This window comes from Tiliqua scincoides, chromosome 9 (genome assembly GCF_035046505.1).
Source record: "Tiliqua scincoides isolate rTilSci1 chromosome 9, rTilSci1.hap2, whole genome shotgun sequence".
Classification (NCBI taxonomy): domain Eukaryota; kingdom Metazoa; phylum Chordata; class Lepidosauria; order Squamata; family Scincidae; genus Tiliqua; species Tiliqua scincoides.
In genome coordinates this window covers 37,775,132-37,801,720 of record NC_089829.1, presented here as the reverse complement: position 1 = coordinate 37,801,720, position 26,589 = coordinate 37,775,132, and the positions used below count along the sequence as shown (strand labels likewise).

Here is a 26,589-nt window from a genome sequence, read left to right as displayed (position 1 = left end):
CTCACAGCACACTAGTGTGCCACGGCACAGTGGTTGAAAATAGCTGTTGTAGACCATCCTGGGTTGGACATTTTTTCCCCCAATACCTGGTGTGAGCTGGGATGGTACACTCTGTATATGAGCATGTATATGTTTGACCAAGTCATCATAATTTTTCCTTGAATGTTCCTTGAAGACATGCTGCTCACCACTAGGGAGAGGAGGATTTCTAGCACTGGGTCCACACATGCATAATGCATATTACTGGGGTGTTGTTGTGTTGATGTTCAACAACATTTTACAGAGCAAGAGGGCAGGCCTTTGCTCTGGGGGGGAGGGTTACAGATAGACATATGGGAAATGACAAAGGGAGTGGCAGTAGAAGAAACCAGGGAAGAATGTGGTTGTCTTCTTCAGTTATGTGTACTTAAGCTTAGTTACAGCATGGAAAGAAGAATTAATAATAATAATAATAATACAGGTATTTATATACCGCCTGTCTTGGTCTTTATTCAAGACTTTATTCAAGGCGGTTTACATAGGCAGGCTTATTTAAATCCCTGTAGAGATTTTTACAATTGAAAGAAGGCTCTATCTTTCAAGAGCCACAACAATTCAGATGTTTCATTCTGATCTGGCCTCTATCCTCCCACGCTCAGAGCAGATGGAATAGCTTGGCTTCAGCTTGTCAGCTGCTTCAAGGTCGCAGGGTGCGGGTGGCCTCGAACTGGTGACCTTGTGGATGTTATCTTCAGGCAAATGGAGGCTCTACCCTCTAGACCAGACCTCCTGCCCCTGCAATTATTTTTGAGTAAAATTTCAGTGCATGTTTACTCAAAAGTGAGTCTCACTATGTAATGGGGCTTACTCCTAAGTAGGTGTGCATAAAAGTGCAGCAGAAGGCTTTGCAGAAGAGGTGGGTTTCAAGAAGGGAGTACAGAATGCCATATTTAACATCCTTCAAGGCAGTTTTGAAGTAATAATAAGAATGACTTGAGCACATGCAGATTGCTGCTTGTTGTTGAACAGAAGAAAATGAGATTTGGGGATTCCTGGGCTAAGGTCCTGTCGCCAACATACTCTCCTTAGACATCTCTGGAGAAATTTGCTACTAGGATCTTTGGAGCTTGGGGGTGGGGCAGTTAAAAGAAAGCTAAGTCCTGTTAAAAATCCCAGTCTTGCCTTATTGAATCACAGCTTCCAGCCCAGACCAAAAACAGTAGTTACTGTGAGCACAGAAATGCCCTGCTGGATCAGATGAAAGGTTTATCTCCAACATCCAGTTTCCCACGGTGGCCAAACAGCTGCTTCTGGAAAACCCACATGCTGTCCTCTGTTGGAAACAGATGCTGGACTAATGAAATCTAGTATGTCGGGGGCATCTTCCTTTGTTTGTAGCAAGAATTGGTTCGGAACTGAGCTGGATACCCTGAACAGTGGCAATACCAGGAAAAATAAAAATGCTTGGGGATGGCAGAGGGGAAAGGGCAAACTGCCCTTTGGGGGGTAAACTTTGTGCTGCAAGTTTTTCCTTTTGGAAATCTAACAGAGTATTTCTCATTCGCACTCCCATCCTAGTCATAAATGGAAGTGAGTCCATGATGAACCATTCCTTATATTGATCTGTTTTAGAGAGAGAGAGAGAGAGAGAGGTGTTAATAAGAAAAAAGCACTATCTGAAATGGTGGTGAGAGGAGGTGTCATGAACTGTGAATCCCTTGCCCCCTCTTGCTGCCACCCCTGACCCTGATCCAGAAAGGCAAGGCTTGGGTTCTTAAAAATGAGTTGTGAAAGCCACACACCTCAAAACAAGTTCATGCTCCTACTGGTTCTTGGTACTCTGAAGTAAATCCCATTGAGCTGAGGGGACTCACTCCCCAAGTGATGGAGGAAGGAATGTTAGACTTAGGATTTCATCATTTCTTTCTAATACCCTGGGCCTTCCTTGCAGTTGCAACTTTTCTGATCTGGGGACTGGACTTCCCCTCACACCACTGGTCCCTGACCTGTGGGATTTGGTTCAGTTTCCTTGTTGATGAGCAGAAGGTTGAGCCCTGCACATGCTCAAGACTGCCTCAGTATTGTTTCTTCAAACTATGTTGAGCTGAATCTTGTTCATTGGCAGTGTTCAACTTAAGACACTTCGGAGTAATCATAATGAAAGCTGCCTTGAGCGTGTGTGGAGAGTAAACCTTCTGCTCTCCACTGAGTAACTGAGCCCTGGGGATTCCATGATCCAGGTTTCTATTAACTAGAAGTGTGCCTGGAAAACTCACAAGCTGGATATGATATGATATGATGGCTTAGGCTGCTTTTTTGTTTTCTAACATCTGGAGATACAGATGCTTTGAACAGGAAGGTTCTTATTTAGCTATAATGCCTTATAGTGTTATCAATGACCATCTCTCATGTCATCAGCAAACTCTGACTTCTTAAGAATTCTGGGCAAGGAGATTTGTCTTGAGCATGTGTAGAGTGTTTCCCCCTCAAAAGTAAGGAATTGTGTTTCCCCAAATGCACATTTAAAGAACCAGAACTTCTAGATAGTCCTGAGTTCCATTTCTTCTCACTGCACAAATCTAGGGCACTGTGTGTGCGGGGATTGAGCCCCAGAACATTTGGAAACAGCAGGACTCAATTTTGAGGCTGGGGTCACAACCATTTTATTGGTATTGGTATTTTATTTTAACCTGTGTTGAAAGGTATGTGATGCGCTGAATATTTTTCTGGACTCCTTTTTTATAAACATGCATCTAAAAAATGGAAGAAAATGTTCTGTCACTGTCTTGATCCACTGTGGCTGATGTAAAGCAGTAATGGGTTCCCAGTCCTCATTTTCTAATCTTGAGGCGTAGTTCTAGCTAATCCTTCAAAGGCCTTCACAGTCCTGTGGGATTGTTTATAGTTGCTCATTTGGAAGAGTGTACATGTGATGCATGGGTACTGCAAGCCATTGGTTTTTTGGCAGTTGACACCTAGCCACAAAGGCAGTTCATGGAAGTCCTGGAGGGAAGGTGTTGCGGGGGTATTGAGGGGATGTTTTGGGGATATGGGAAACCAGATGAAAGGTGGCATAGGGGATGTGGGAAACCAAATGAAAGATGGCATAGGAGTGGTTTAAAAAAAGAGCTGTCCATCCCAAGAACAAGGTTGCTAACTAGCAGCAGCATCCTGGATTCAGACAGGGTTGTTTTGTTTCCTCCATCCCTTTTGTGGCTTCCTGGGTGTTCTCATTTCTAGCCAGCCCAGTCAATTAATAACCTTGCTGCTCATTCCCATCTCTTTCCCTCTCCCCTTCCTTATAATTTTCCTCTTGTCTGCACATTTCCCTGACAGACAGTAAACTTGAAATGAGCAGTCATGGAGCTATCGCTATACCGACCTGTGTGTTTTGATAAGACACTGGATAGACCCACAGATGTGCTGAGCATAGTCTGTCATTGTGACTCCATCCTAGATATCATGTCCTCTAATTCACTGAGCTCCTTAAAAGCACATTAATCTCATTGCACTGTAACAGGAGAGAGCATGTCATGTTTGATTCAGGGTGGCAGGCAGAAGTTTAGGCTCTGAACCTGTGTGGCAGGCATAGAGCATCTGATGGAGAAGTTACTGCCAAGTTCCCGCCCTGCTCATGCTCATTTGTCACTTCCTCCTCTGTTCTTTCTCTCTCTCTCTCTGTAAAGTGATTCAGGAAGTCTTGTTATTTGTTTACCAACATTATTTATTGAGGTCACTGAAGCTTTCCATGTTGTCATGACAAAGGCTGATTTGTAAAGGTCAAATATGTCTGTTTTCATGGTGAGGGGGTGCCTTAAAATTATGGACTAGTGGCTAGTTGGAAGGCAGCTTTGCTGAGGAGTCAGGCTTTATCTGTTAAAACATGCTTTTGTTTTTAAAGGAGATGGCAGGCATTAGTAAGACTAGTTGCAAACCGAGGTGGGCATTTTAAAATCTGTAACTTCCAAAGTGGTAGCCTTGCTAAAGTAGCAAAAAAAAAAAAGAATTCTGTGGCACCTTGAAGCCTAGTGTTTATTTCAGTATACACTTCCATGGGTTACAATTCACTTTTCTCTGCTGAAGCAGACCCTAGGGCCTAGCTAGCCCAAGAAAGCTTTTGTTGAAATACTGTAGGCATGCTTGCCTTGAGAATCCCACAAGACTCTTTGGTTTTTACACAGAGGTTGCAAAATACTTCTTGCATGTGGAGTCTCAGATGTTTGTGTTTATACACTTTACAATTTTGACTGTACAAGTTCCCTCTCATTTATGTGCTTCTGTTTAAATGTATGTTTTAAATACAGCAGTTACCCACACCTATAAAAAAAGCTGAAAGGACATCTTAACTTTAAAATGAAATGCATTATTATAGCATGCCATTTTGTGTTTACACAATATTGTGACACCCAGAGAGAAGGAGAGAATTGTGATGTTTCTTCCTTGTGAGGAACTAATACATAAGTGGAATTTAAATTAATGCATTATCTTTGTCTCCAGCCAGTTAGAAGGGCCTTGCATTAATTTATTCTTGGCTCTGTCCATTTTGATAAGTGGTTTCAGGTCAGTGTGTACAAATCATTCAATTGTTGTTCTTTGTGCAACCTGCATTAAAGACTTTTTACCACTCTTAGAGGCGTTATGAGAAGTCAACTTGATTAAGCATTAGTTGTTTGCTACCTGTCATTTCACCAGGTAGTTTAAAGTTCTGGCCGAGTTCAAAAGCTAGTCATCCTCTTTTATTAGTTTTAAATGTAAGAAATGCTTGTTTTAGAATTATATGGGTTTGTTGCCAAGACCTTTGATGTTGGCTATGATGATGCTGGTTGGAAATGGGTACCCAGATGTTACTTAAAGGCTCTCAAATGCACCAGTGTCAATATGAAACAAAATTCGGGTATCCTTCAAGGCCTCAACTTCTCGTTTGGTGCAGGATCTTAGCAACAGATAGGGCAAAAATACTTGCCTTCTGATTATCAGCTACATCTTGCAGTGGAAGTCATATGAATGTGGAAGCCTTCAAATCACCTAGGAGTCACTTGTTCCATATAACCTGTTCCTGCATTAGTCCCAACTAAGATCAATGGAATTCTTCATGATGTTTGCATCAGTGAATTTCAATGGTGATAGACCCATCAAGCTTTGGCTATTCATCAAACATATCTTCCCTAAGAGTTTGTGCATGTGCTAGCCAGGTGCTACAGTTGATGGCATTGTGGATACACCCCCGCCAAACCCTCAGATACAGGCACCACCTCTTGGTTGAATTTATTTTCAGAAAGACCAGGATGAATATGCAGAAGAGTTCTTCTAGGCTGGTTTCACTGATGTTTTCAAAGCCAAACTTTTAGACGTGATCATGCACAGAGTGTGGACACATGAAGGCAGAAGCTTTGGAGTTGTACATGTACATAGATGCTGAGAACTGAACCATATTCTTTTTTCATATTGGGTTTTCAGCTGCTTGCATTTTTCACATTTGTTAGAAAATCCATGTAAGAGTTTTCTTCTAAAGCAACTAGAATTGCCATGTACAGCTCAGTATGAAGTTTTTTCATTTTTGTATGCTGCACAGACTGTTAGAAAGGTCTGGCACGCACGTTTGGTTCTCCTTGTTTCTCCTTGTGGAAGACATCATTTTCAGCAGAACATACCTGAAAGAACTGCTTCTTTTTTCTTAAGTGTTTGAGAATAAATTCAAGTCAGATGCTGTACTTGTACCTGAGAGGGAAGCCCCTGTACCTGTGAATACAAAGTGATCAGTGAAAGGACCTGCCAGACCCGTGCAGCAAAGATTCTTTGAAAAGATACATGTTGCATCACAGTGATGCAAGCTCACTCACGAATCCCATTGACCTCAGTGAATTTGGACTGTTTGAAAGTCTCTCCCCTGGGTGATTTGCAAGTTTCCATTATGCTTACAACTCCTGCCTGCCATGCAGCCACAAGTGAAATGGTCCTGTATCAAGTAAGCAGGTAACTTGGATCCTCTGGACAATATAAAGCTTTACTTGGCACAAGCTACCTGTTGGCAACCCTGCTCTCTTAACAGGTTGAACTGAATCTCTATTGCTTATGGTCTTATTAAAAAAATCTTGCTATATTTGGTCTAATTTCAGAAAACTTGAACAGCCAGTTCAGTCCTAACTTACTCTGCTTTAGCCTTCAGCCTGTTGACTTGGTTTTTCATTGTTGCAGGTCACACCCCATGTTCCACACTCTATGCTGTCCACAATTAGAGGGAGAAAAAATGTTTGCTGCTGCTGATGAAGTCTCATCTTGACATTGATAGACATGTGTATATCCCACAGAATTAGAGGGGCAAGATAAGATAAGATTGCATTGAACCAGCTTTTGTTGTGGGAGGGTATGCACGTTTTGAGTTGCACAGAGGGTTTTGTTGGTTAGGATGGTAGCTAGACCTAGAGATTAACAGAAATTGAAAAGCAAACTAAAATTTTCATTTCAAACACTTGTGGCACTTTGGCCAGTAAATTACTCTTTTGTCCTGGCAGAGCATTTATTCCTTGAAGAGTTGCATGACAAGCAGAAATTTGGCAGGCAAATTACTTTATTGTTTTTTCTTCTATTTATGGCCTGCCACATATTTTAAAAGTCTCACTTCATCTGTACAGGATCCGTGCCTGGAGGGGGGGGGGTGTGTGAATTGGCAGACCTAGACAGAAAGGAGTCTATAACTATGGTAATGACTGAAGAACCCAGTATCACTCAAAGCACTGTTTTTGAGTTCACATAATCAGGCCTTAAACTCATTCTGGTTTGACTTTTGGATGTTTCTAAGCTGTAAGGAAGGGTTGATCTAGGCATTGATTGTCTTCTGGTAAGGCTAGTGTAACCAGGGTAACACGTACCTCATTTTAAGTTGGTTATTTTTGTAGTGAAATGCAGCTCACATATTTGAAGCCAAAATATTAGAATTTCCTGGTGATGCTGTACAATGGGGTCTTTAAACTTTTTGGCTGAAGGGCCGCATCAAATGTCTGGCAGTGTCAACGGTCAAATAAATAAATAAATATAAAATTTAAATAAATGCATGAGAGATGGAACTGACATGAATGAATGAATGAATGAGCAAGCTCAAATTTCCAGGATTTCTCCAAACACCAACACAGCCCAAGAAAAGAAATAAAGCACATACTTAAATAGACCCCCCCATTCCCCCATCCCACAAGCACAACTCTGGTTGTGCCGGATAGCCGGAGGCTTGCTGTGGGCCGCATCTGGCCCCCGGGCCAGGATTTGGAGACCCCTGCTGTACAAGAGGACTTTTCCTCCTGAAAAGTCCTCCTATGTTATAGTGTGGTCTTTTTGCTAACTTGTGTGACATGCCCCTGGATAGTTTGGAGAAGTGGAAATGCTGATGAATGAAAAATGTGAATGTCAGCCCACATATCTAATTAAGGAAGGGAGAGACCAGAACCAGACAAAAAAAGCTGTTGCCCTAAGCTATGGGATGAGGGAATGAGAATAGCTTGAGAACAAGTCCCAGCTGCAGAATTGCTGGTGATCATGAGGGTTTGGGAAGTATGCAAATTGTACTGGATGTTGCCAGGCTTCTAGAAATTAACTTGCCAACTCTCCAGGGGTGTATTTCTTTGGATTTTTGGCAAGCAGCATACCTAGAAGCATACAAATCACTGTAGTGCAAGAGAAGAAAAACCAGGAGGTTCTTCCAAGAAATGGGGGAGGCTGCTGCTATTACTTGTCTTCTCCATGGGCCAGCACACCTAGGAGCAGATGCCCCACCTGTCTCCCAGAACTTCTGCATCAGTTCTGCATCAGTCAGAAGGTGCAGAGCAGGGGAGGGAAAGAGTTGGGGAAAGCAAGAAATAACTGGGTAGAAAAATGAACCAAGGCATGTGGGTTCTAGGTGAACAACCTTGGAAACCGAAGCTTGCAAAGAAGCACAGAATGGGAGGTATCTTGTTTAGTTGGGAAAGAGGTGTGATGTTGGAGTAAGGTATGGTCAAAGGGTGCATAATTCAGCCACCTTGCTGAAGCTAAGTAGACCTAGGTCATGTCAGTACCTTGGGGGTGACCACTTGGGTTCCCCATGTATGCCACCTTTACTCCATGATGAAAGAAAGATAGGATATATATGGTAATAAATCAATTGAATATAGTTTTTTTTCCTGTGGAAAACTTTGTTATGACTGTTGGGTATTCTGCAAGGACAACCTAGAATTCCTCTAATTTGCTGACATTTTTTTCAGATGAGAATTTAGAGTGAAGTGCTCTGAAAGAGAATTGGCAATCCCTCTCCTCGGGACTCTTGCTTGGGGAAGGGGAGAAAGGTTAAGCTGTGAAAATTTTTCCTTCCATCTGCAGCCCCTTGTGCTGTGTCAGATGGTGCCTTGAATAGGGAGGATAAAATGGGATTTTATTGCATTTCTTATTACAATAAAATAAGGTTGTTAAAGGAAATAAAATTCAGTACAGTGGAAAATATTGAAGCCTACACATAATCTCTAAAAACAGAACCATGATCATCTGTCAAATACGTCTGATCAAAAGCTGCTTTTCTATTTAAAGGGAACCATGGAGGGAAAATATTGTTGGTTATTATGCTTAAGCTTGCAAGTCAAGATTTGTGTTTTGTGGATGATCTTGGGCACTGGGATCCTGTGATGCCATTTTGCATTTTGGCAGAATCATCCACTGAACCAACATGAATGTCCTGTTATACTTTCCAGCCAGCCCGAGCTCTGCAATGTGATGAGTTGTCAAAATGTTTGTGGCTCTTATCAACTGAACAACTTGGATCTTCTGTGTCAAGCACTGTTTCTGCCCAGTAACAGCTAGTCCTTGACTCTGGAGAGTTCTTGAGCCTTGGCCTGGTTACGTGCATGTTTGCTTAGAAGGAAATTCCACTTTGGTCAGTGATCTTTCCAAATAAGCATATAGGATTGCAACCTTAACTTTTGAGTAGGTAAGCTTGCTTAGTTTCCTTGCTTTGTGCAAACATAGAGCCAAACAGAAATCTGTCTCTAATTCTGTCTTTGGGAAGCATGCGGCTTGCATAATCTGCGTTTAATGCTCCTAGGTTGAATAATGACTTTGCAAACCATTATATATTAGTTGTTATAGCAGGTAATGAGTATGCATGCTTGTTCAGAAGCTATTTCAAAATGGGAAGCTTGAGTTCAATCTGGTGATGTAGTGACTTAAACCATGGTTTGATTATTTAAATTGTCTTGAATTGATGTACTCTGTTATGAATGGTCGCTTGAAGCAACTTTTAGAGGCAGACAAGGAGCTGTGGCCACAAAGGGAGCCTTTAAAAGTCCAGGTGTATAATAATCCTTCAGTGTGCATCCTTTTTTGATCCTGGCCTATAGCAAATGCATGTTCCTGTTAGTTTTTGCATGCATAATGGTTTGGGGTTTGTTTTTAGACCTCTTGTGCAGGAAGAATTTTGAAGAACTGCACACAGCCACCTTAATTCAAGAGATTCAACATAAATCTCTTAAAAGCAATCCCCAAACATTTATTCTTGAAGCACCAGATGTTGTGCTCTGTAGTTATTCATTTAACCAACATATTAAAATATTTCATAAAATGCATATATTGGTTTTAAAATTAAAATGTTTAGGTGGCATGTAGAATTTTTCAGTGAGTAATCAATACCAGTGGTGCTTCTGTGGGTCTTACAGGGTCTGTTTGCCCTTCTTTCTTGTACAGGCACAAACAGCAAATAGTTTTGCTGGAGAACTGCTTTGGAGAAGGATAGCTGAGGCCCTGTGTCCCCTTGCAAAATGGCCTGCTACTGTCCCTTTGGAGCACATCCATGCCTCTGAGATGGGCAAGTGAGGGACCAAGTGATGCCACTTTAGGGTTTGGATGAATCTATTCTTAACCCCCGATGTACAAGCATCACTCAAAAAAATTTTCCTAATAACTGCTTTGAGGGGGAAGAGAGTCTCCCCCCAATGGGGAAGAGTCTAATTCTTATGTTATAGCCCAATCCTGACCTGCCCATTGCGCTGGGAATGCTGCGGCGCCGAAACGGCTGCCACGGCATCCTGTGTGCAACAGGGCAGCTGCCAGCAGCTCCTCTGGGGAAGGGGACTTTTGTTCCCCCCGGGTAAGGCAAGTAGCCCTGCAATGGGGCTACTCAGTTCTATGGCAACTGTAAAATCAAGAGCCTCCATGTTTGCTCTGGATGGAGAGTCTGGATGCTCAGCAGAGCTTCTCTGGTTCTGCCTCCCTCCTGTCCTTCTCCCTCCCCCCCTGCATGCCTCCTCCTCAAATCTGTGCTTAAAGTGATGGAAATATTATATTTTTTTGATAGCTGAGTTTTATTTTCCACATTTTAATGTTGCCCTTCCTCCAAGGAGCAAGAGAAGACATGTGCTTACGTTACCTTCTTGTCCTTACTGTGTGGAAGTAAGGGCTGGTCAGAAAGTAATGTCCAAACTGATCATATTTTACCAAGCTGCCACATGCTATGGTAAGCAGATGTATTTATCAACTGATTTAAAAGAAAAGGAAAACCATGTTTATGGAGTCCGAAAGGTATTTTCAGCACTAAGCTTTCTACTTCCAAGATGCCTTTTCTCTTGCTTGATTCTTGGAACGTGTGCGATCAGGAGTTTTAATGGCTCTTTTCCTTCCTCCCCCAAACCCATTCTTGGCCCCAAAGTGGTTTAAACTGTTTTTGAGTAATTGTAGTGTATCCTTGTTCGTTATAATATACAAATCATACTAGAAGATTGAAGGTTGAAACCACCAACTTGATTTTGCATTAAGAACCATAAATTAATCTAAGTATCATCTCTCGTGCTGTGAGAAGGCGTGGGCCACCTATTCATTGCGTGGCTGTCTGATTCTGCTTTTGTTTCTTGAAGATGTGTTTCTCTTGTGTTTTTATGAGAAGATAGGATCACTAAACCTATAGCCTTAGTCATTCATTGCATCTATTTGATGTAGTTCATCTCTCAACTCCTAGCTTTAATGAGATTTAGAATCAGTTCTGGAGCTTATGCAAGAACATGACTAGGAAGGGTAATAATAGCAGCCATAGTGTCATTGTCTTAAAACATTTTTGGTGAACAAAAGTGGAGGATTGGTTATTCTTCATACAGAGATCTATGCTGGCATCTTCCCTACTGCCTTGTTTAGTGGAGTTACCATTTCTGTTGTGTCTTGGCATCCTAGATCATTGAGTTATAAAGGTTTTATGACCCACTGTAATTTGTAATAAGCTGACACCTCACAGAACTGTGAATTTCAGGGCTCATGGGCATTGCAGTAGTAGAAATTTTTGAGCCACTGTCTAATTCACTAAGGTTTCAGAGTGAAACCCTGAACTGGCTCGTTGTCCTGTCCATAGTTCCTAGCTCTGAATGCTCCTGTCTTTTTGGCCAGGATCCAAAGAATGGGATGAATTGTTCTTAGCCCCCTGAGGGGCTTTTGTTTGTATTTCTTGGACATCCTCACTTCACCCTCCATTCCTTTTCCAAAGCCACAGGGCAAACCACTCTTTGCAATGAAGGGCTATCTTTGAAAGTTTGTGATATTGCATTGGAGACAATCATCCATAGATGTAAAAAAGAAACTTCTTGGAACACCTGAGCCCTTGGTCACACTGGAGTTAGCTCTTTGAATCCTGGCCTCCTCCTCCAGAACACTGAGTTCTTTATGAATTTGTCTGCTATGAAACTCTAGTACATTGTAGAGGAACATGGGGACAGGGTAGTGTTCTAGGTGTACCTTCAGTTCATATGGAATGCTGCCCAGGCCTGTTACGACTCGCTGTCTCAAATATTGCCTGAATTGGGGATGTGCCTGAGCACACAGCCAATGTCCACAGTCGCTTTGCGTTGTGAGGGAAGATTGGTATGGCTGGTTGAATTGTATTTCAGAAACCTTGTCTACTGTTACTGATTTTTCAAACTGAGGGACTACCAAAAAACCTCAAAGGAAACTCAATAATTTACATAATGTAGTTCGCAGATCACTTTTCTACACTACGGGCAATTTCAGCTTGTGAACTTTCATGTTTGGCATTCATTGCATTGCTTGCTATGGAGATACTACTAGTGTTCGTGTATTCACATGATGGTTTTTTTCTTTGCAACTAGTAAGCTTGTTTTTGCAGTCAGTTCTTATTATCTGCTAGAATTAGGTTCTTGGAAAACTCAGCGGATACCAAATTGGCAGATACCAAATGGTTCCCCTATGGCAGCAGTTTTCAAACTCTCTGGGAGAGCTTGAGCAGCTCTAGGTTCTTGTGGGGGCAGGGGGGAAGGCAATGACATGATCCCCAGGATTGCGTTGCTAAGGGGGCTGCAGGGACTAGCATGCACTTACCAGTCCCTGCAGCAGCCTCCCGGAGTTGCCGGGAGCCCTAGGGTGCAGGGCACCCCAATGTTCGAAAAGTGAAAGCAGAGTGATCGCATCCTGCATCCGCAAAACCAGAAGTGGAGCACAGTTGTTCCACTTTCACTTTTAGAAGGCTGGGGAGCCCTGCAGAGGGTCACAAAAGGCTACCCACAACCCCAGGAGGCTACTGCAGGGACTGGTAAGTAAATGCCAGTCCCTGTGCCCCCCCCCCAGTGATGCAATCCTGGGGATTGCATTGCTGCCTCCCCTCTGTCCCACCCCTTAAGGGGGGATAGGCCAGGGCCCTTAGGCTGGGGCATTGTGACACCATAGTTTGAGAAGCCCTGCCCTATGGGTTGGGGGAGAACAAAATTGTCAGCCCCAGAGAGTGATCAGAATATATACAGTACCTTCAAAATGCCCATGAATGTCTTCAGACTGATGACCCCTGTAGCTCCAGGAAATGATCAGTGTCTGATACTGTCAAAATGGCCAGTGATATCTTCAGAATGGCCCCCGATGTCATGGATAGCTAACAGAGAGCAAATGATGCTAGACATCACACTCTTGTTCCCGCAGATAAGTGAATTCATGGGAGTAGAGTGCACGGGTACCCAGCATTGACTGTACAGTATATCATTCTGAAGTCAAGGTGATGCTAGATCATTTCAGTAAGATTGTTTCTGCTGTAGGATAAACATCCACCTTTGTTCTGAAGGTATTGCATGCTGAATTGAAAAGAGACATCTATATGAAACTTACTTATTGGCAACCTTCAGTCTCGAAAGACTATGGTATCGCGCTCTGAAAGGTGGTTCTGACACAGCGTCTAGTGTGGCTGAAAAGGCCAATCCGGGAATGACAATCCCTTCCACACCGGGAGCAAGTGCAGTCTGTCCCTGGTCTGTCTCCCTGGCTATGGGCCTTCCTTCTTTGCCTCTTTGCCTCAGACTGTTGGCCAAGTGTCTCTTCAAACTGGGAAAGGCCATGCTGCACAGCCTGCCTCCAAGCGGGCCGCTCAGAGGCCAGGGTTTCCCACTTGTTGAGGTCCATCCCTAAGGCCTTCAGATCCCTCTTGCAGATGTCCTTGTATCGCAGGTGTGGTCTACCTGTAGGGCGCTTTCCTTGCACGAGTTCTCCATAGAGGAGATCCTTTGGGATCCGGCCATCATCCATTCTCACGACATGACCAAGCCAACGCAGGCGTCTCTGTTTCAGCAGTGAATACATGCTAGGGATTCCAGCACGTTCCAGGACTGTGTTGTTTGGAACTTTGTCCTGCCAGGTGATGCCGAGGATGCGTCGGAGGCAGCGCATGTGGAAAGCGCTCAGTTTCCTCTCCTGTTGTGAGCGAAGAGTCCATGACTCGCTGCAGTACAGAAGTGTACTCAGGACGCAAGCTCTGTAGACCTGGATCTTGGTATGTTCCGTCAGCTTCTTGTTGGACCAGACTCTCTTTGTGAGTCTGGAAAACGTGGTAGCTGCTTTACCGATGCGCTTGTTTAGCTCGGTATCGAGAGAAAGAGTGTCGGAGATTGTTGAGCCAAGGTACACAAAGTCATGGACAACCTCCAGTTCATGCTCAGAGATTGTAATGCAGGGAGGTGAGTCCACATCCTGAACCATGACCTGTGTTTTCTTCAGGCTGATTGTCAGTCCAAAATCTTGGCAGGCTTTGCTAAAACGATCCATGAGCTGCTGGAGATCTTTGGCAGAGTGGGTAGTGACAGCTGCATCGTCGGCAAAGAGGAAGTCACGCAGACATTTCAGCTGGACTTTGGACTTTGCTCTCAACCTGGAGAGGTTGAAGAGCTTTCCGTCTGATCTGGTCCGGAGATAGATGCCTTCTGTTGCAGTTCCAAAGGCCTGCTTCAGCAGGACAGCGAAGAAAATCCCAAACAAGGTTGGTGCAAGAACACAGCCCTGCTTCACTCCGCTTCGGATGTCAAAAGGGTCTGATGTGGAGCCATCGAAGACAACAGTGCCCTTCATGTCCTTGTGGAAGGATCTGATGATGCTGAGGAGCCTGGGTGGACATCCAATCTTGGGGAGAATCTTGAAGAGGCCGTCTCTGCTGACCAGGTCGAAAGCCTTTGTGAGATCTATGAAGGCTATAAAGAGTGGCTGTCGTTGTTCCCTGCATTTCTCCTGCAGTTGTCTAAGGGAGAATACCATATCAGTGGTGGACCTGTTGGCTCGGAATCCACACTGCGATTCTGGATAGACGCTCTCTGCAAGTACCTGGAGCCTCTTTAGTACAACTCGGGCAAACAGCTTTCCTACAACGCTAAGGAGAGAGATGCCGCGGTAGTTGTTGCAGTCACCCCTGTCACCTTTGTTCTTGTACAGCGTGATGATGTTTGCATCCCTCATGTCTTGAGGTACTCCACCTTCTCTCCAGCAGAGACATAGGATTTCATGCAGCTCAGTGACGATGATCTCTTTGCAGCATTTTAGGACTTCAGCAGGGATGCTGTCTTTTCCAGGTGCCTTGCCAAAGGCAAGGGAGTCCAGGGCCACGTGAAGTTCTTCTAGGGTTGGTTCACTGTCAAGCTCTTCCAGCACAGGCAGGCACTCAATGTTGTTCAGTGCTTCTTCGGTGACTACATTTTCTCTGGAATATAGCTCAGAGTAGTGCTGCACCCAGCGTTCCATCTGCTGCGCCCGATCCTGGATGACCTCGCCTGTGGCAGACTTCAGAGGGGCAATTTTCCTCTGTGTTGGACCTAGGGCCTGCTTGATACCATCATACATCCCCTTGATGTTGCCCGTGTCAGCTGCTATCTGTATCTCGGAACAGAGCTGGAGCCAGTAGTCGTTAGCACATCTCCTGGCAGTCTGTTGGACTTTGCTGCGAGCAGTTCGGAGGACCTGCAGGTTGCGCTCACTGGGACAGGCCTTGTATGCTGCTTGAGCTCTCCTCTTTTCCTCAATGACTGGTGTCAACTCCTCAGAGTGGGCTTCAAACCAGTCTGCCGCCTTGTTGGTCTTCTTGCCGAATATGGACAAGGCGGTGTTGTAAACGGTATTCTTGAAATACTCCCATCTGTTGGATGCGTTTGCGTCGGCCGGGCCTGGAAGAGATTCCTCAAGCGCTTGTGCAAATTCCTCCACTTTTCTCTGATCCCGGGTCTTGCTGGTATCAATGCGAGGTCTTCCTTCCTTTTTCGTGTGATACAGTCGCTTTGTTTGCAGTTTCCCTGCACACCAGGGAGTGGTCAGTGTCGCAGGCAGCACCATGATAGCTGCGTGTGATCTTGATGCTGGGAAGGCTGGAGCGTCTGGTGAGGATCCAAGAAACTCTATGTTGGGGCTTTGTGTTGAAGAACGTGTTGCTGACACAGAGACCGTGATGACAGCAAAACTCTAGCAGGCGTTGGCCATTTTCGTTCATCCTCCCAGTGCCAAATTGACCTAAGCAAGTGGGCCATGAACTGTTATCAGCACCAACTCTAGCATTGAAATCGCCGAGGATGAACAATGGCTCTTTTACAGGGATTTTCTTGACAGTGGTGGCCAGGTCATCATAGAATTTGTCTTTGGCTTCTGCTGGAGACGACAGAGTTGGTGCATAAGCACTGATGAGAGTGACAGGTCCTGCTGATGACTGGAGCTGCAGGGACAAAATTCTTTCACTTCCCACAGTAGGTGAGATGATGGATTTCAGCAGGGTATTTCTGACCGCAAAGCCAACGCCATGTTCCCTGGTTTCGTTTGGTGGTTTTCCCTGCCAGAAAAATGAGAAATTTCTCTCCTTGACAGATCCGCAATCTGGCAGCCTAGTCTCTTGAAGGGCGATGATGTCCATTTGCAGTCTGCTCAGCTCCATGTCGATGACAGCTGTTTTGCGTGCGTCGTCTATTTCTTGCAGGTCATCAGAGAAGCCAGGTGTCATTGTCCTAACGTTCCAGGTGCCCAGCTTTAGGGCAGTAGTTTTCTGTTTTCTGTTGCATGGTGCAGAGTTGTCGATCCGCTTGTCGGTTTTCACCCTAAACCCCACGCACCCCATGAGGTTAACGGACCGTGGCGAGGCAACACCTTACTGGCTGGGGACTGCCCAGCTTAAGGCGGGCGGTAGCTGCCCAATGAGATGCAATGATCTCTCCCACCGTCGGAAGCAGCCCCTGGCGTCATGCTCTACGCCAATCGAGCAAAGACTTATAACCGGTAAACTGCTGCTTCCCGTGTTGTGCCAACGCCGTATGGCGAAGTTGGAGTGTCCTCTCCAGTGCGCGAAGCCTGGGTAAAAAAGGTATGGAGGATAGGCTGTTACCCATGCAGCAAATCCCCCCTCTCCACGTCGCTGGAATGGTCCAATGGAAAGGCAGAAGCCAATACGGTTGGTTCCAGCGGCGTCGCAGGAGTTGCCAGAACGTGACTGTGTTCAGCCATGAACTGCCTAAGGGACTCCGGCTCCTGATTTTGCCTCGAGGTTGACTCCTGAAGCCTTTTCCACAACTGGATGTAGCCACAAGGCAGTGGAGGTTTGAGGTCAGAGTTTCCTTCTCTTAGATGAGCTGCCTTCCTAGGCTGACGAGTCCCATCTACCCGGTGGCTGTTTAGTCGCCTCTTACGACAAGTACAGCCAAACTGAGGGCCTATTCTTATCCCCAGCCCCCAGGGGACATATGACACTAGACGCTTGTCTTCAGTTTTATGGAGAGATTATTTAGCAGTGGTGGCATACTGTGCAACCAGTTCAGGCAGCACCAGGTCTAGAAAGAAGTTTTACAACATTGTAATTGAGATATAGAGTTAATACTGAGGCATAATGATTAGTTCTGAAAACATTAGCTTGGCTTCTTTCTATAAAATTCTGGGGAAAAAACTTGATAATAGCTTGCTTGACTTTACAAACACTGAAAGATTTCAGAAGCTGACTTATCAGAACTGTGCTCCTAAAGCGTCTTTGCATGTCTGCTTGTGTTTGGAGAGTTTGATCTGCTCACTTTCAGAAAGAAAGAGGTGGGTAACTAGGGCTGTAATCCTATAAAAGCTTACCTGGGAGTAAGTTCCACTGAACGTGATAGGAGTGACTTCTGAATACGCATGAACAGTATAGGATTGTGCTGTTGGTCAGTGATCACGTTCGGAGGACAGCAACTGGGGAGATCAGCAAATTTGATTATCTGCAGAGTTCTGGGAATGCATCCCTCATGGATACCAAGGCACCATCTGTACTTAATTATCCAAGGAAAAACTATTCCTCCTTTGCCTCTGAAAATAGAATAAGTAATCATGATTCTAAATTAGACTCTTCTTTTAAAAAAAAAGTCCTGGGTGCATCATTTTGGGAACGTACGGAGTCTTGTTCATGCACTCGTTTCCAGCCTGTGATCCAGGAGACCCTGAGAAGTGGTCTGTGAGGTCTCAGGAAAAAAAAATAGCTTTTGATCACTTCCACCAACTTGCTGAGTGAACAGTCCCCCATGGACCACCAGAGAGGGCAGAGATTGGACCACTGCAGCTGGCAGCCAAAGCAGCAAACCACAAATCTTCTCTATAAATAATAAATCTCTAATAAATCTTTTCTAATCACCAAACCCGTGGTGCGGGGGAACATGGAACCCCCGGAGGTGAAGGGAACTCTGCTTCTCTTGTCTCCAGAGCTCTTCTGCAGCCTGCAGAGACAATATGCATCTGCCCATGGCCTCTGCTTGCTTCAGAATGAAGCCCAGAGTAGTTTAAAGGTGACTTTCGTTTTTTGGTGAAAACCGGAAGTTGCCTCTAAATGAGTTCGGGCTTCATTCTGAAGTCGGCAGAGGCTGAGGGCGCATGCCCATGGCCTCTGCAGGCTTCAGAAGAGCCTTAGGACCAACCAGAGCTCAGCTCCAGTCAGGTTCAAGGGGGGCTGAAAACCATGGGTTTCAAATACCTGCAGCTTTCGTTATCTGCTGGGTTTTCAAGAATGGAAGGAACCCCCGTGAATAATGACGGTCACCTGTATTACAAATTTAAATGTATTTTTTGTGTGCGGGGGTGGGGATTGCATGTGGTCCCCGACAATCCCAACTTTTGCCTGAGTGGTCTGCAGTCTTCCAAAGGTTCATTGTGTTCATGAGATGTTTTGTCAGAACAACTTGGCAGCAGCAACTTGCCTGATTGCTAAAGATTGAATTAAGAACAGCAGCAACCCCGAATCAGTCTGTGTGTGAGTGGAATTAAGATTGTATATTAGGTTCATTGCTGGATAATGTACTGAAGGGAGTATAATTGCCTTTTTGCATCTACATACAGCAAAATAACAATGGAGATGTGCACTAAGAAGGTACCACTGGTCCAATGTAGATACCAGACCTCCAATTCCTTAATTCTGTTTAGGAGATGGAAAGTGTATCCTGGGCTCCCCACCTTAGTGTGAGTTTTTCCTTTTCTTTGTCAAACTTAACCATAGTGTAACTTTTTTTTAATTTTTATTTTTATTTTTTTGCCCCAGTGCTAGTCAAGGTTTGCAGACATTAAGCATGGCTATCATCTATGCAGATATAACACTTAACAAGGGAAGCAGGGGTGGGGAGTGAGTGTGTGTGTTCCTGATTTCTTAATCATAGTTGACATCCACTCTGAACTGTAGTTAAGAAGTGTATATTGGGTGTGGCAGGGCAGGGAGGATGTAGGAAGCTGAATCTTCTGTTGGCATAGCATGGGGGCGGGGTGTCAGGATTATCCACCTTATTCGTTTGAGAAAGGTTAGGGTGAAATGGAAATTCTAGGTAAGTGAATTGTTGTTGCTGCTTCTGTCAATGGAAGAAGTGGAAAAACAGGGACAAAGTGCCCTGGTTTTTACCCAGAAATGTGGCAAGGGTTTCTTTTTGTTTTCCTTGCGTTGGGGCTGCTCAGCATGTAGAAAGCACCTGGAAAGTACATAAGCAAGTTTTCAGAAAATCAGCTCTTGGAGCAGGGTGTGGTGAAGGCTCCTCTCTTTTCCATGCATTGCCAAAGGGCTGGGGTGTGACAAGAAAAGAAAACAGGGAAACATTGGTTTGTTTGTGTTTTTGAACAAATACTTAGGGGGTGGCAGTGCATCTAAAAGTGCTGTGTCATGGTTTTTTGGTATTGATCTGAAACACAAGGCTCCCTTTAAACATTCATGAGTCACAGCAGGATTGATGGAGGGCAGAGCAGTACAGCTATCAAAAGGAGGCAGCATTATAAGATGGTTAATTGTTTCCAATTAAGGAAGATTTAATTAGGGTTAATACAGGGGTTTTTTCTGACAGCTCACAAATTTTCTAGCGGGAGGAAGAAATAAGCTGTGACTTGCCACAGTCCATGAATTTGGAGCAACCTGCTGCAAAGATTTAAGCAGTGAATGAACCTGAGGATGGTTGGGTTGAAGCAGGATAACTAAAGGCAGAAGGGTACATGATGTGAGACCTCACATGTCTGAATGTGTGTCTGTCCCACTGACTAAGGGCCCAATCCTATCCAATTTGCCAGTGCTGGTGCAGTTGTACCAATGGGGCGTGTGCTGCCTCTTGTGGTGTAGAGGCAGTCACTGGGGCCTTCTCAAGGTATGGGAACGTGTTCCCTTACCACAGGGCTGCATTGTGGCTACACCGAAGCTGGAGAGTTGGATAGGATTGGGCCCTAAGTGGGTGAGGGGAACCACAGAATACAAGGGTGTAGGGTGCTGTTTTCTTTACCCCACCCACAATTTTTCTCCTTGCAGCCCTTCCCCAGGTTGTTTTTTCCACCCAGTGAAGATTATTTCCAGCACCTGAACCCAACAGTGGAGGGTGGGAAATGACTCTTGGTGGAGAGACTAGAGGGACAAAAGGAAAGCTTAGTGCCCCTCATCTGTGTGCCCTTTCTGTCTTATGATTGCACAGAACTACATTCAAAAGCACAGCTCTACGACAATCATGTGATCAGGAGATTAAACAAGGTACCGCTTAGATCACTGCTGAAGGAGGGAGTACATGTCTGCCTGGGACAAATATGTCTTTGATCATAGAGGTGGTTCTTCATTCCAGGTGCTCTGTGTATCCTTATGTGCTCAGCGTCAGTGTTGCCCTTTTAACAAATATAACCTTAAGCAGTTGCAGTTATGCTGACTCAGCTAGGGTTCTCTTGAGGGACCCATAATTGTCTAGATTTGCATATCTGATACCACAAGCATTTTCTCTTCATTATCACTTCATTTTTTTGCATATCCTGCCTGGTAAGTATGACCTATCCTTGATGATGAGGTGTAGTTTCATAATTATATAACTTATTTACATCTGTATATAGATGGCTGATCAAACTATGTCAAATCCCACTTCTAGTTATTTACCAACACTGTAGGCTTACAATGAAAAAGAAGCTGATTTGATAACTATCAGGGCTCCTTAATGCCAACCACATTGAAACAAATAGTTAAAACCCTTTACCATTGTGCCCCTAATTCATACCCATTCATATTCTCAGGCAAGAATTTTGTTTCCTGCTTGGTAATACGATGTCTGCTTCCTTGGCAGTTCCTAAGACATGTCCTGAGACATGAGACGGTCTTCAGCATGTTTCAGGCAGAATTTCTTATCTAGACTCTTTCTGTACAAACTTGGTGCAATGAGTTGAGCTGTTCTGGGGTGTGTGTCTATAAAATAAGTACTGATGCTAAGATCAGAATTCTTGATAAGCTATCATTTTTCTAATGATCTGGCATGAAAGGGCCGGTATTGTACTTTGCTCTGAGTGGTCATGAACCGATGATACCACAAAGTGATGTCAGTGTTTTAGATTAAAACCACTTTTTCTCCATGTCTTGGTACTTTTCTCTGAGAGTTAATAGAAGGGTATAACTGACATCCCATCTTGAAAACAGTGAATTTTTCACAGTACCTATGGCCTTTGTTTTTCCTGTCTTAGTCTCTTTACTTAGGAAAAAAATCAACCATGCTTTCTGATTTCAGGACAAAACTGAACTATAATCCTCCAAAGGAAGATGGCTCAACATATAAAATTGAACTTGAAGGGATATCCGTTGACATTATGAAAGAAATATTGGACTACATCTTCAGTGGCCAGGTTTGTATTACCAAGTTTAATTCTACATATCTCTGTTCTTTGGTCTTTATTTATACCTCCTTCTGTGGGATGGGTAGACCAGAAATAGAACATAGTCTAGCACTGGCCAGTTTCCTATGAACCTCAGAGTGCCTTTGCATTTTTGAAAAGAACACTGGACTAGGTTAGCCTGCATTTGATCCAGCATGACCTTTTGTACTCGAGCAAGAGTGCATTCTTGGGTTTGCTTAGAAGTTCTTCAGAATAGCCTCTTGTATGGAAAGGATTCCTTAATAAATAATATCACATCCACCAAAGTCTGGCTGATGGGAACATTGGGTGGGGCCTTTTCAGTGGCAGCCTCCAATTGGAGAACTTGCCCATGAAGCCTGGTTGGCCCCTCCCCTCCCCTTTTAAACCCCTGCTAATTGGGTAAGAGGCACTTTTTAAAGTGGGTGCTCCTTTTTTTAGCAGGGGGAGAGTAACTGGCCTACCTCACCCCAGCACTGTCTGTTCTAGTGGCTGTCTGCTGGTATTCATTTGCATCTTTTTAGATTGTGAGCCCCTTTGAGGACAGGGAGCCATTTAGTTATTTGATTTTTCTCTGTAAACCACTTTGTGAACTTTTAGTTGAAAAGCAGTATATAAATACTGTTAATAATAAAGCAGGCTACTAAGACTTTTTTTTGTTTCAGCTGACTTCCTTTTGAGTTTAAAGGGTCTTTGATTTGATGACTTGATTTTTTCTGCCTTTGTCTGCTTGCTTTGTTTTGCTTGTGGTTTTAATTGTTGTGTGTGAACTTATTTTAATATGATTGATTGTAAGCTGTCTTGGTGGTCCCTTCATTGGGTCTAGGAAGTGGCCAAGTAGTATTAAAATTCAGTAGATCTTCGTACTCAAATCCCTCTCATACTGTCCTGCTTTTGGCAGACTTCACTGCTACTCTCCTAACTGTAAACAAAATATCTTTGCAGATCAGACTGAGTGAAGAGACCATCCAAGATGTGGTGCAAGCTGCGGATCTGTTGCTACTTACAGACCTGAAAGCTCTGTGTTGCGAATTCCTGGAAGGTTGTGTTGCTGCCGAGAACTGTATTGGCATCAGGGACTTCGCTCTGCACTATTGCTTACGTCACGTTCATTACCTTGCCTCGGAATATCTGGAAACGCACTTCCGTGATGTCAGTGGCACAGAGGAGTTCCTTGAGCTGGGTCCGCAGAAATTGAAAGAAGTGCTGTCCTTGGAGAAACTGAACGTTGGGAATGAGAAACACGTATTTGAAGCGGTCATTCGATGGATCTCCCATGACCCTGAATTAAGAAAGGTCAGAGGGCAATGAAGCTGGGAAAGATTGCTGCAGAAACGCTCTTCAGTGGGTTGTTCTGATGTATTATAAGGTTTGGGCTTCCGTTTCTGAGCACGGAGAGAGTGTGCCCTGGGTCTTGTGCACTTCACACTGGAAAAACTTTAGTCCAATGCCCAGGCAAACTAACCTCCTGCAGAAAATCTGAATTCTGCGGTTTGTATAAATGGAGCAACTTGAGCAGCTATGCGGATTTTTCTTAGTGTGTGTATTTTATTTGGCCCACTTTTCTAATCTGCATGATTTTGGTTTTGTTAATCATGGGGACGACCAAGGAGCTACTGAGTACTCTAGCCCAAACACTGAAAACCTTTCTCAACTGTCCCTCTGGTTTCTGAGACTGCAGCAGGCATTGTTTGTATGCTTTCAAGCAGAGCATCCCAGCTATGAGGACTATAAACTTTATTTAGGTTTTAATGAAAGCTGAGATTATAAGGCAGCTGACTTGTTAGCAAAATGCCATTTTTTACTCTTGAATTGTTTGTGTGCATATACATGCAATCATGTGTGTTATTGAAGTTTTGTGTACTTTATTATTCAGAGTATTTTTATACTGCTTTTCATTAAAAAAAAAGTCTTGTATAGCAAAAGGATAAAAAATGGACTCACAATTGAGGGTGGAATACTAAGACTCAAACACCAGCAAACAGTCATTGGAAAAGACATGCTGGGATGAATAGGAACAGTTGCATCTTCCTTTGCTAAATGTAAGAGAACTAGTCCTTAAAGGTGCCTGTTCAGCCACTTAGCAATGGCTCCAGCTGCTTGTCAGTCCTACTCCAGAACCTTGTGCTAGGAGGGTTTCTTTGAAATATTATTATTATTATTAACAGTATTTATATACTGCTTTTCAACTAAAAGTTCACAAAGCGGTTTACAGAGAAAAATCAAATAACTAAATGGCTCCCTGTCCCAAAAGGGCTCACAATCTAAAAAGATGCAAATGAATACCAGCAGACAGCCACTAGAACAGACAGTGCTGGGGTGAGGTGGGCCAGTTACTCTCCCCCTGCTAAAAAAAGGAGCACCCACTTGAAAAAGTGCCTCCTACCCAATTAGCAGGGGTTAAGCTTTCCTTAAAGTCATGTGCCAGCATAACTATTTTGTAGGGTGTGTGTATGTGTTTTATTTATTTTGTAAAATATGTCTTTCTGACCTTTCAGGTTCACATGAAGGATGTCATGTCAGCTGTGTGGGTCTCTGGACTAGACGCCACTTACTTGCGTGAGCAAATGATGAGCGAGCCATTGGTACGGGAGATCGTCAAAGAATGCAGCAACATCCCACTTACTCCACCACAGCAGGGAGAGGCGATGCTGGCTTCTTTTAAACCCAGAGGATACTCAGAATGCATTGTGACTGTTGGCGGTGAAGAAAGAATGTATGTTACTCAGGACAGTCACTTTTTAGATCTTAGTAAAAGATTTCAAAGCAGGAGGATAGATTTCGTAGCAAAGTTCAAAAGTTGATTGTGTTGAAAGAGTCAACTGTGCCATATTTTAAGATCACAAAGGAGGGGTCGTGACTTAATGGTAGAGTGCATGCTTTGCAAGCAAAAAGGCCCAAGTCCAATCCCTGTAATAATAATAATAATAATAATCTTTATACCCCGCCCTTCTCCCCAAAGGGACCCTGGGCAGCTTACAACAGGTTAAAAACAGATTAAAACATAATATTAAAAAACAGATAAAAACATTAACATATTAACAAATATCATAAAAACAGTAATCAGATAAAAAATCAGGTAAAAGGAGCATAAAGCAGCAGATCATAGGAATCAGGCCTGCAAAAAAAATACTAAGAGATGTAGAAAAGATGTTAAAAAGGCCATGAACTCAGAAGGCTTGTTTAAACAGAAGGGTCTTCAGGCCCCGCCGAAAAGTCTCAAGAGAGGGAGCCATTCTTAAGTCAAGTTATCTTACCTGGTATCTCCAGGTAGTGCAGAGGAAAAGTCCTGTCTGAAGCCCTGTAGAGCTGCTGCTGGCCTGTATTGACAGTACTGACCTAGATCAATGGTCTGACTTGGTAGACAGCAGCTTCCTATAATTCATCATGTTTATTGATTTGGTTTTCTTTGTTTTATGATACCTGTGGGTTGGATTCAGTGGTGCACTTCCACCTGTGGCAGGCCTCTTCCCACACATGGAATGACTGATTGCGTTGCTCAAGAAAAATAAAACTGGGTCAAAGAGGGTGAAACATGGAAAAGCCTAACTGTTGTAATGCTGTGTGAATGCTTGCACAAGCTCTAGTACGTATGCCAGTGGAACAACACTAGAGCAGTGTTTCTCAAGGTTTGTCCTCTGCCGTACCATTTCACTTAGTCCACCTATTCAACCGGAAATAACTGGTGATGACATCATCGCCAGTTACTTCTGGGTTGGAAGGGTGCTTAGGAGGGCTTTTTTGAGCATAGAAAAGCTTGCTTTGGAGCTCTGCCCACCGAGCCTCCTACTGCAGTTTGTTGCATCATGTTCCTGGTCTCACTCCTGGGCGACAGGTGTTCAGGGGTCCTGTGAGTATCACGAGACCCCCCCCTTCAGATACTACTGGTGGTACCCAAAATACTACATTAGTATCTATTTTCTTTTCTCTTTGAATCCAACCAATTGGCAGTGCTATCAGTTTGAGAAAAATGGACTCTTTGCTTTGAAAGGGAAAGAGGGGTTTGTGCTTTTGGTGTGCAGACCCCCATTGAATCATTCTTAACAACCACTCACTGTGAAGAACCAGTGAGCCATCCAGAAAAGTAACTACCCCTCAGGCCATAATCAGACATGGGTGGTGACTGCCTCAGAGCTCCATCACTTATATAAATGACTAAGAGTATCACTCTTTGTTTATATATGACGACTAATGCATGACTCACCCTACCGTACCATTCTAACACGCCCGTGTTCTGTACAGCTAATTTTAAAGTCTGCAACAGTGCCAGATGCTAGTCTTCTGCACACATGAACCTAATATGTGGCTCAAAAGGAAACATGGCCAAAACTTTATGGCTCATTTTGTGAAAGGCAGAGGGAAGGGGAGAGATTGGAGGTGGGAAGAAAATGAGAAGAGTTGAAACAGAGGCAAGGCTGCCTTTTCAGTTCTGAAGACTCCACCCAGCCTCTGCAACATAATGGTGTGATCCAGGGCATGCTTACTCTAAAGTAAGTCCCCTTGATCCAAAGGGAAGGTGTACATACTGCAACATTTTGTTGTGGAATTCTTCTTGTGAAGGCAGTTTAGCAGGATGGAAAAACCATTGGCCGGTCACTCTACCTGCTCCCCAATAGGTCTCATTAAGTCCCAGTCTACATACATGACACACTATCCTCACGGGTATTATTCATGGGATATTTTGTATCATACAGCTGCATTATTGCATGTGATCTCCTTCGCTTTGCACTCCAGGAAGACACCTTAATTAATCCATGATTAAGGCTGCAATCCTATACACACTTACCTAGGAGTAAGCTCCACTAAACATAGTGGGACTTCTGTGTAAACATGTCTAGGATTGCACTGTAAACTGAATTTTTTAAATAGCTAGGAATTCTTTGTCTGAAACATTCAATAAAATCAGCTTAAAGCACCAAAATGGAATACTATTTACATAGAACTGTTTGACCCCATTTGTATGTTAGGCAGAAAGGGGTGGTAAGCCAAGGTGGTAGAAATCTGGACTGTTCCATTTCAGACTACAAGATGGGGAAATTGTATATAATAATAATAATAATTAATAAAGGTATTTCTGTACCACTTTTCTTGGTCCTCAGATTTCTCCTCGGACTTTATTCAAGGCGGTTTACACAGGCAGGCTAACTAAATCCCCATAGGGATTTTTACAATTTGAAAGAAGGTTCTATCTTTCAAGAAACCACAACATTCAGATGTTTCTTTCTTGATCTGGTCTCACATTCTGAC

At 43.8% G+C, this 26,589-nt stretch overlaps 1 protein-coding gene across 1 annotated transcript in view; it reads left to right on the top strand.

Annotated features, from left to right (window-relative positions):
• The window catches only part of GAN (gigaxonin), a 39,471-nt gene that overhangs the window by 1,150 nt on the left and 11,732 nt on the right, over positions 1 to 26,589 (top strand). The window contains exons 2-4 of the mRNA XM_066637677.1: positions 21,219 to 21,333; positions 22,288 to 22,638; positions 23,841 to 24,058. Coding sequence (XP_066493774.1) covers positions 21,219 to 21,333; positions 22,288 to 22,638; positions 23,841 to 24,058 — 684 coding nt within the window. The remainder of the gene's footprint in view (positions 1 to 21,218; positions 21,334 to 22,287; positions 22,639 to 23,840; positions 24,059 to 26,589) is intronic.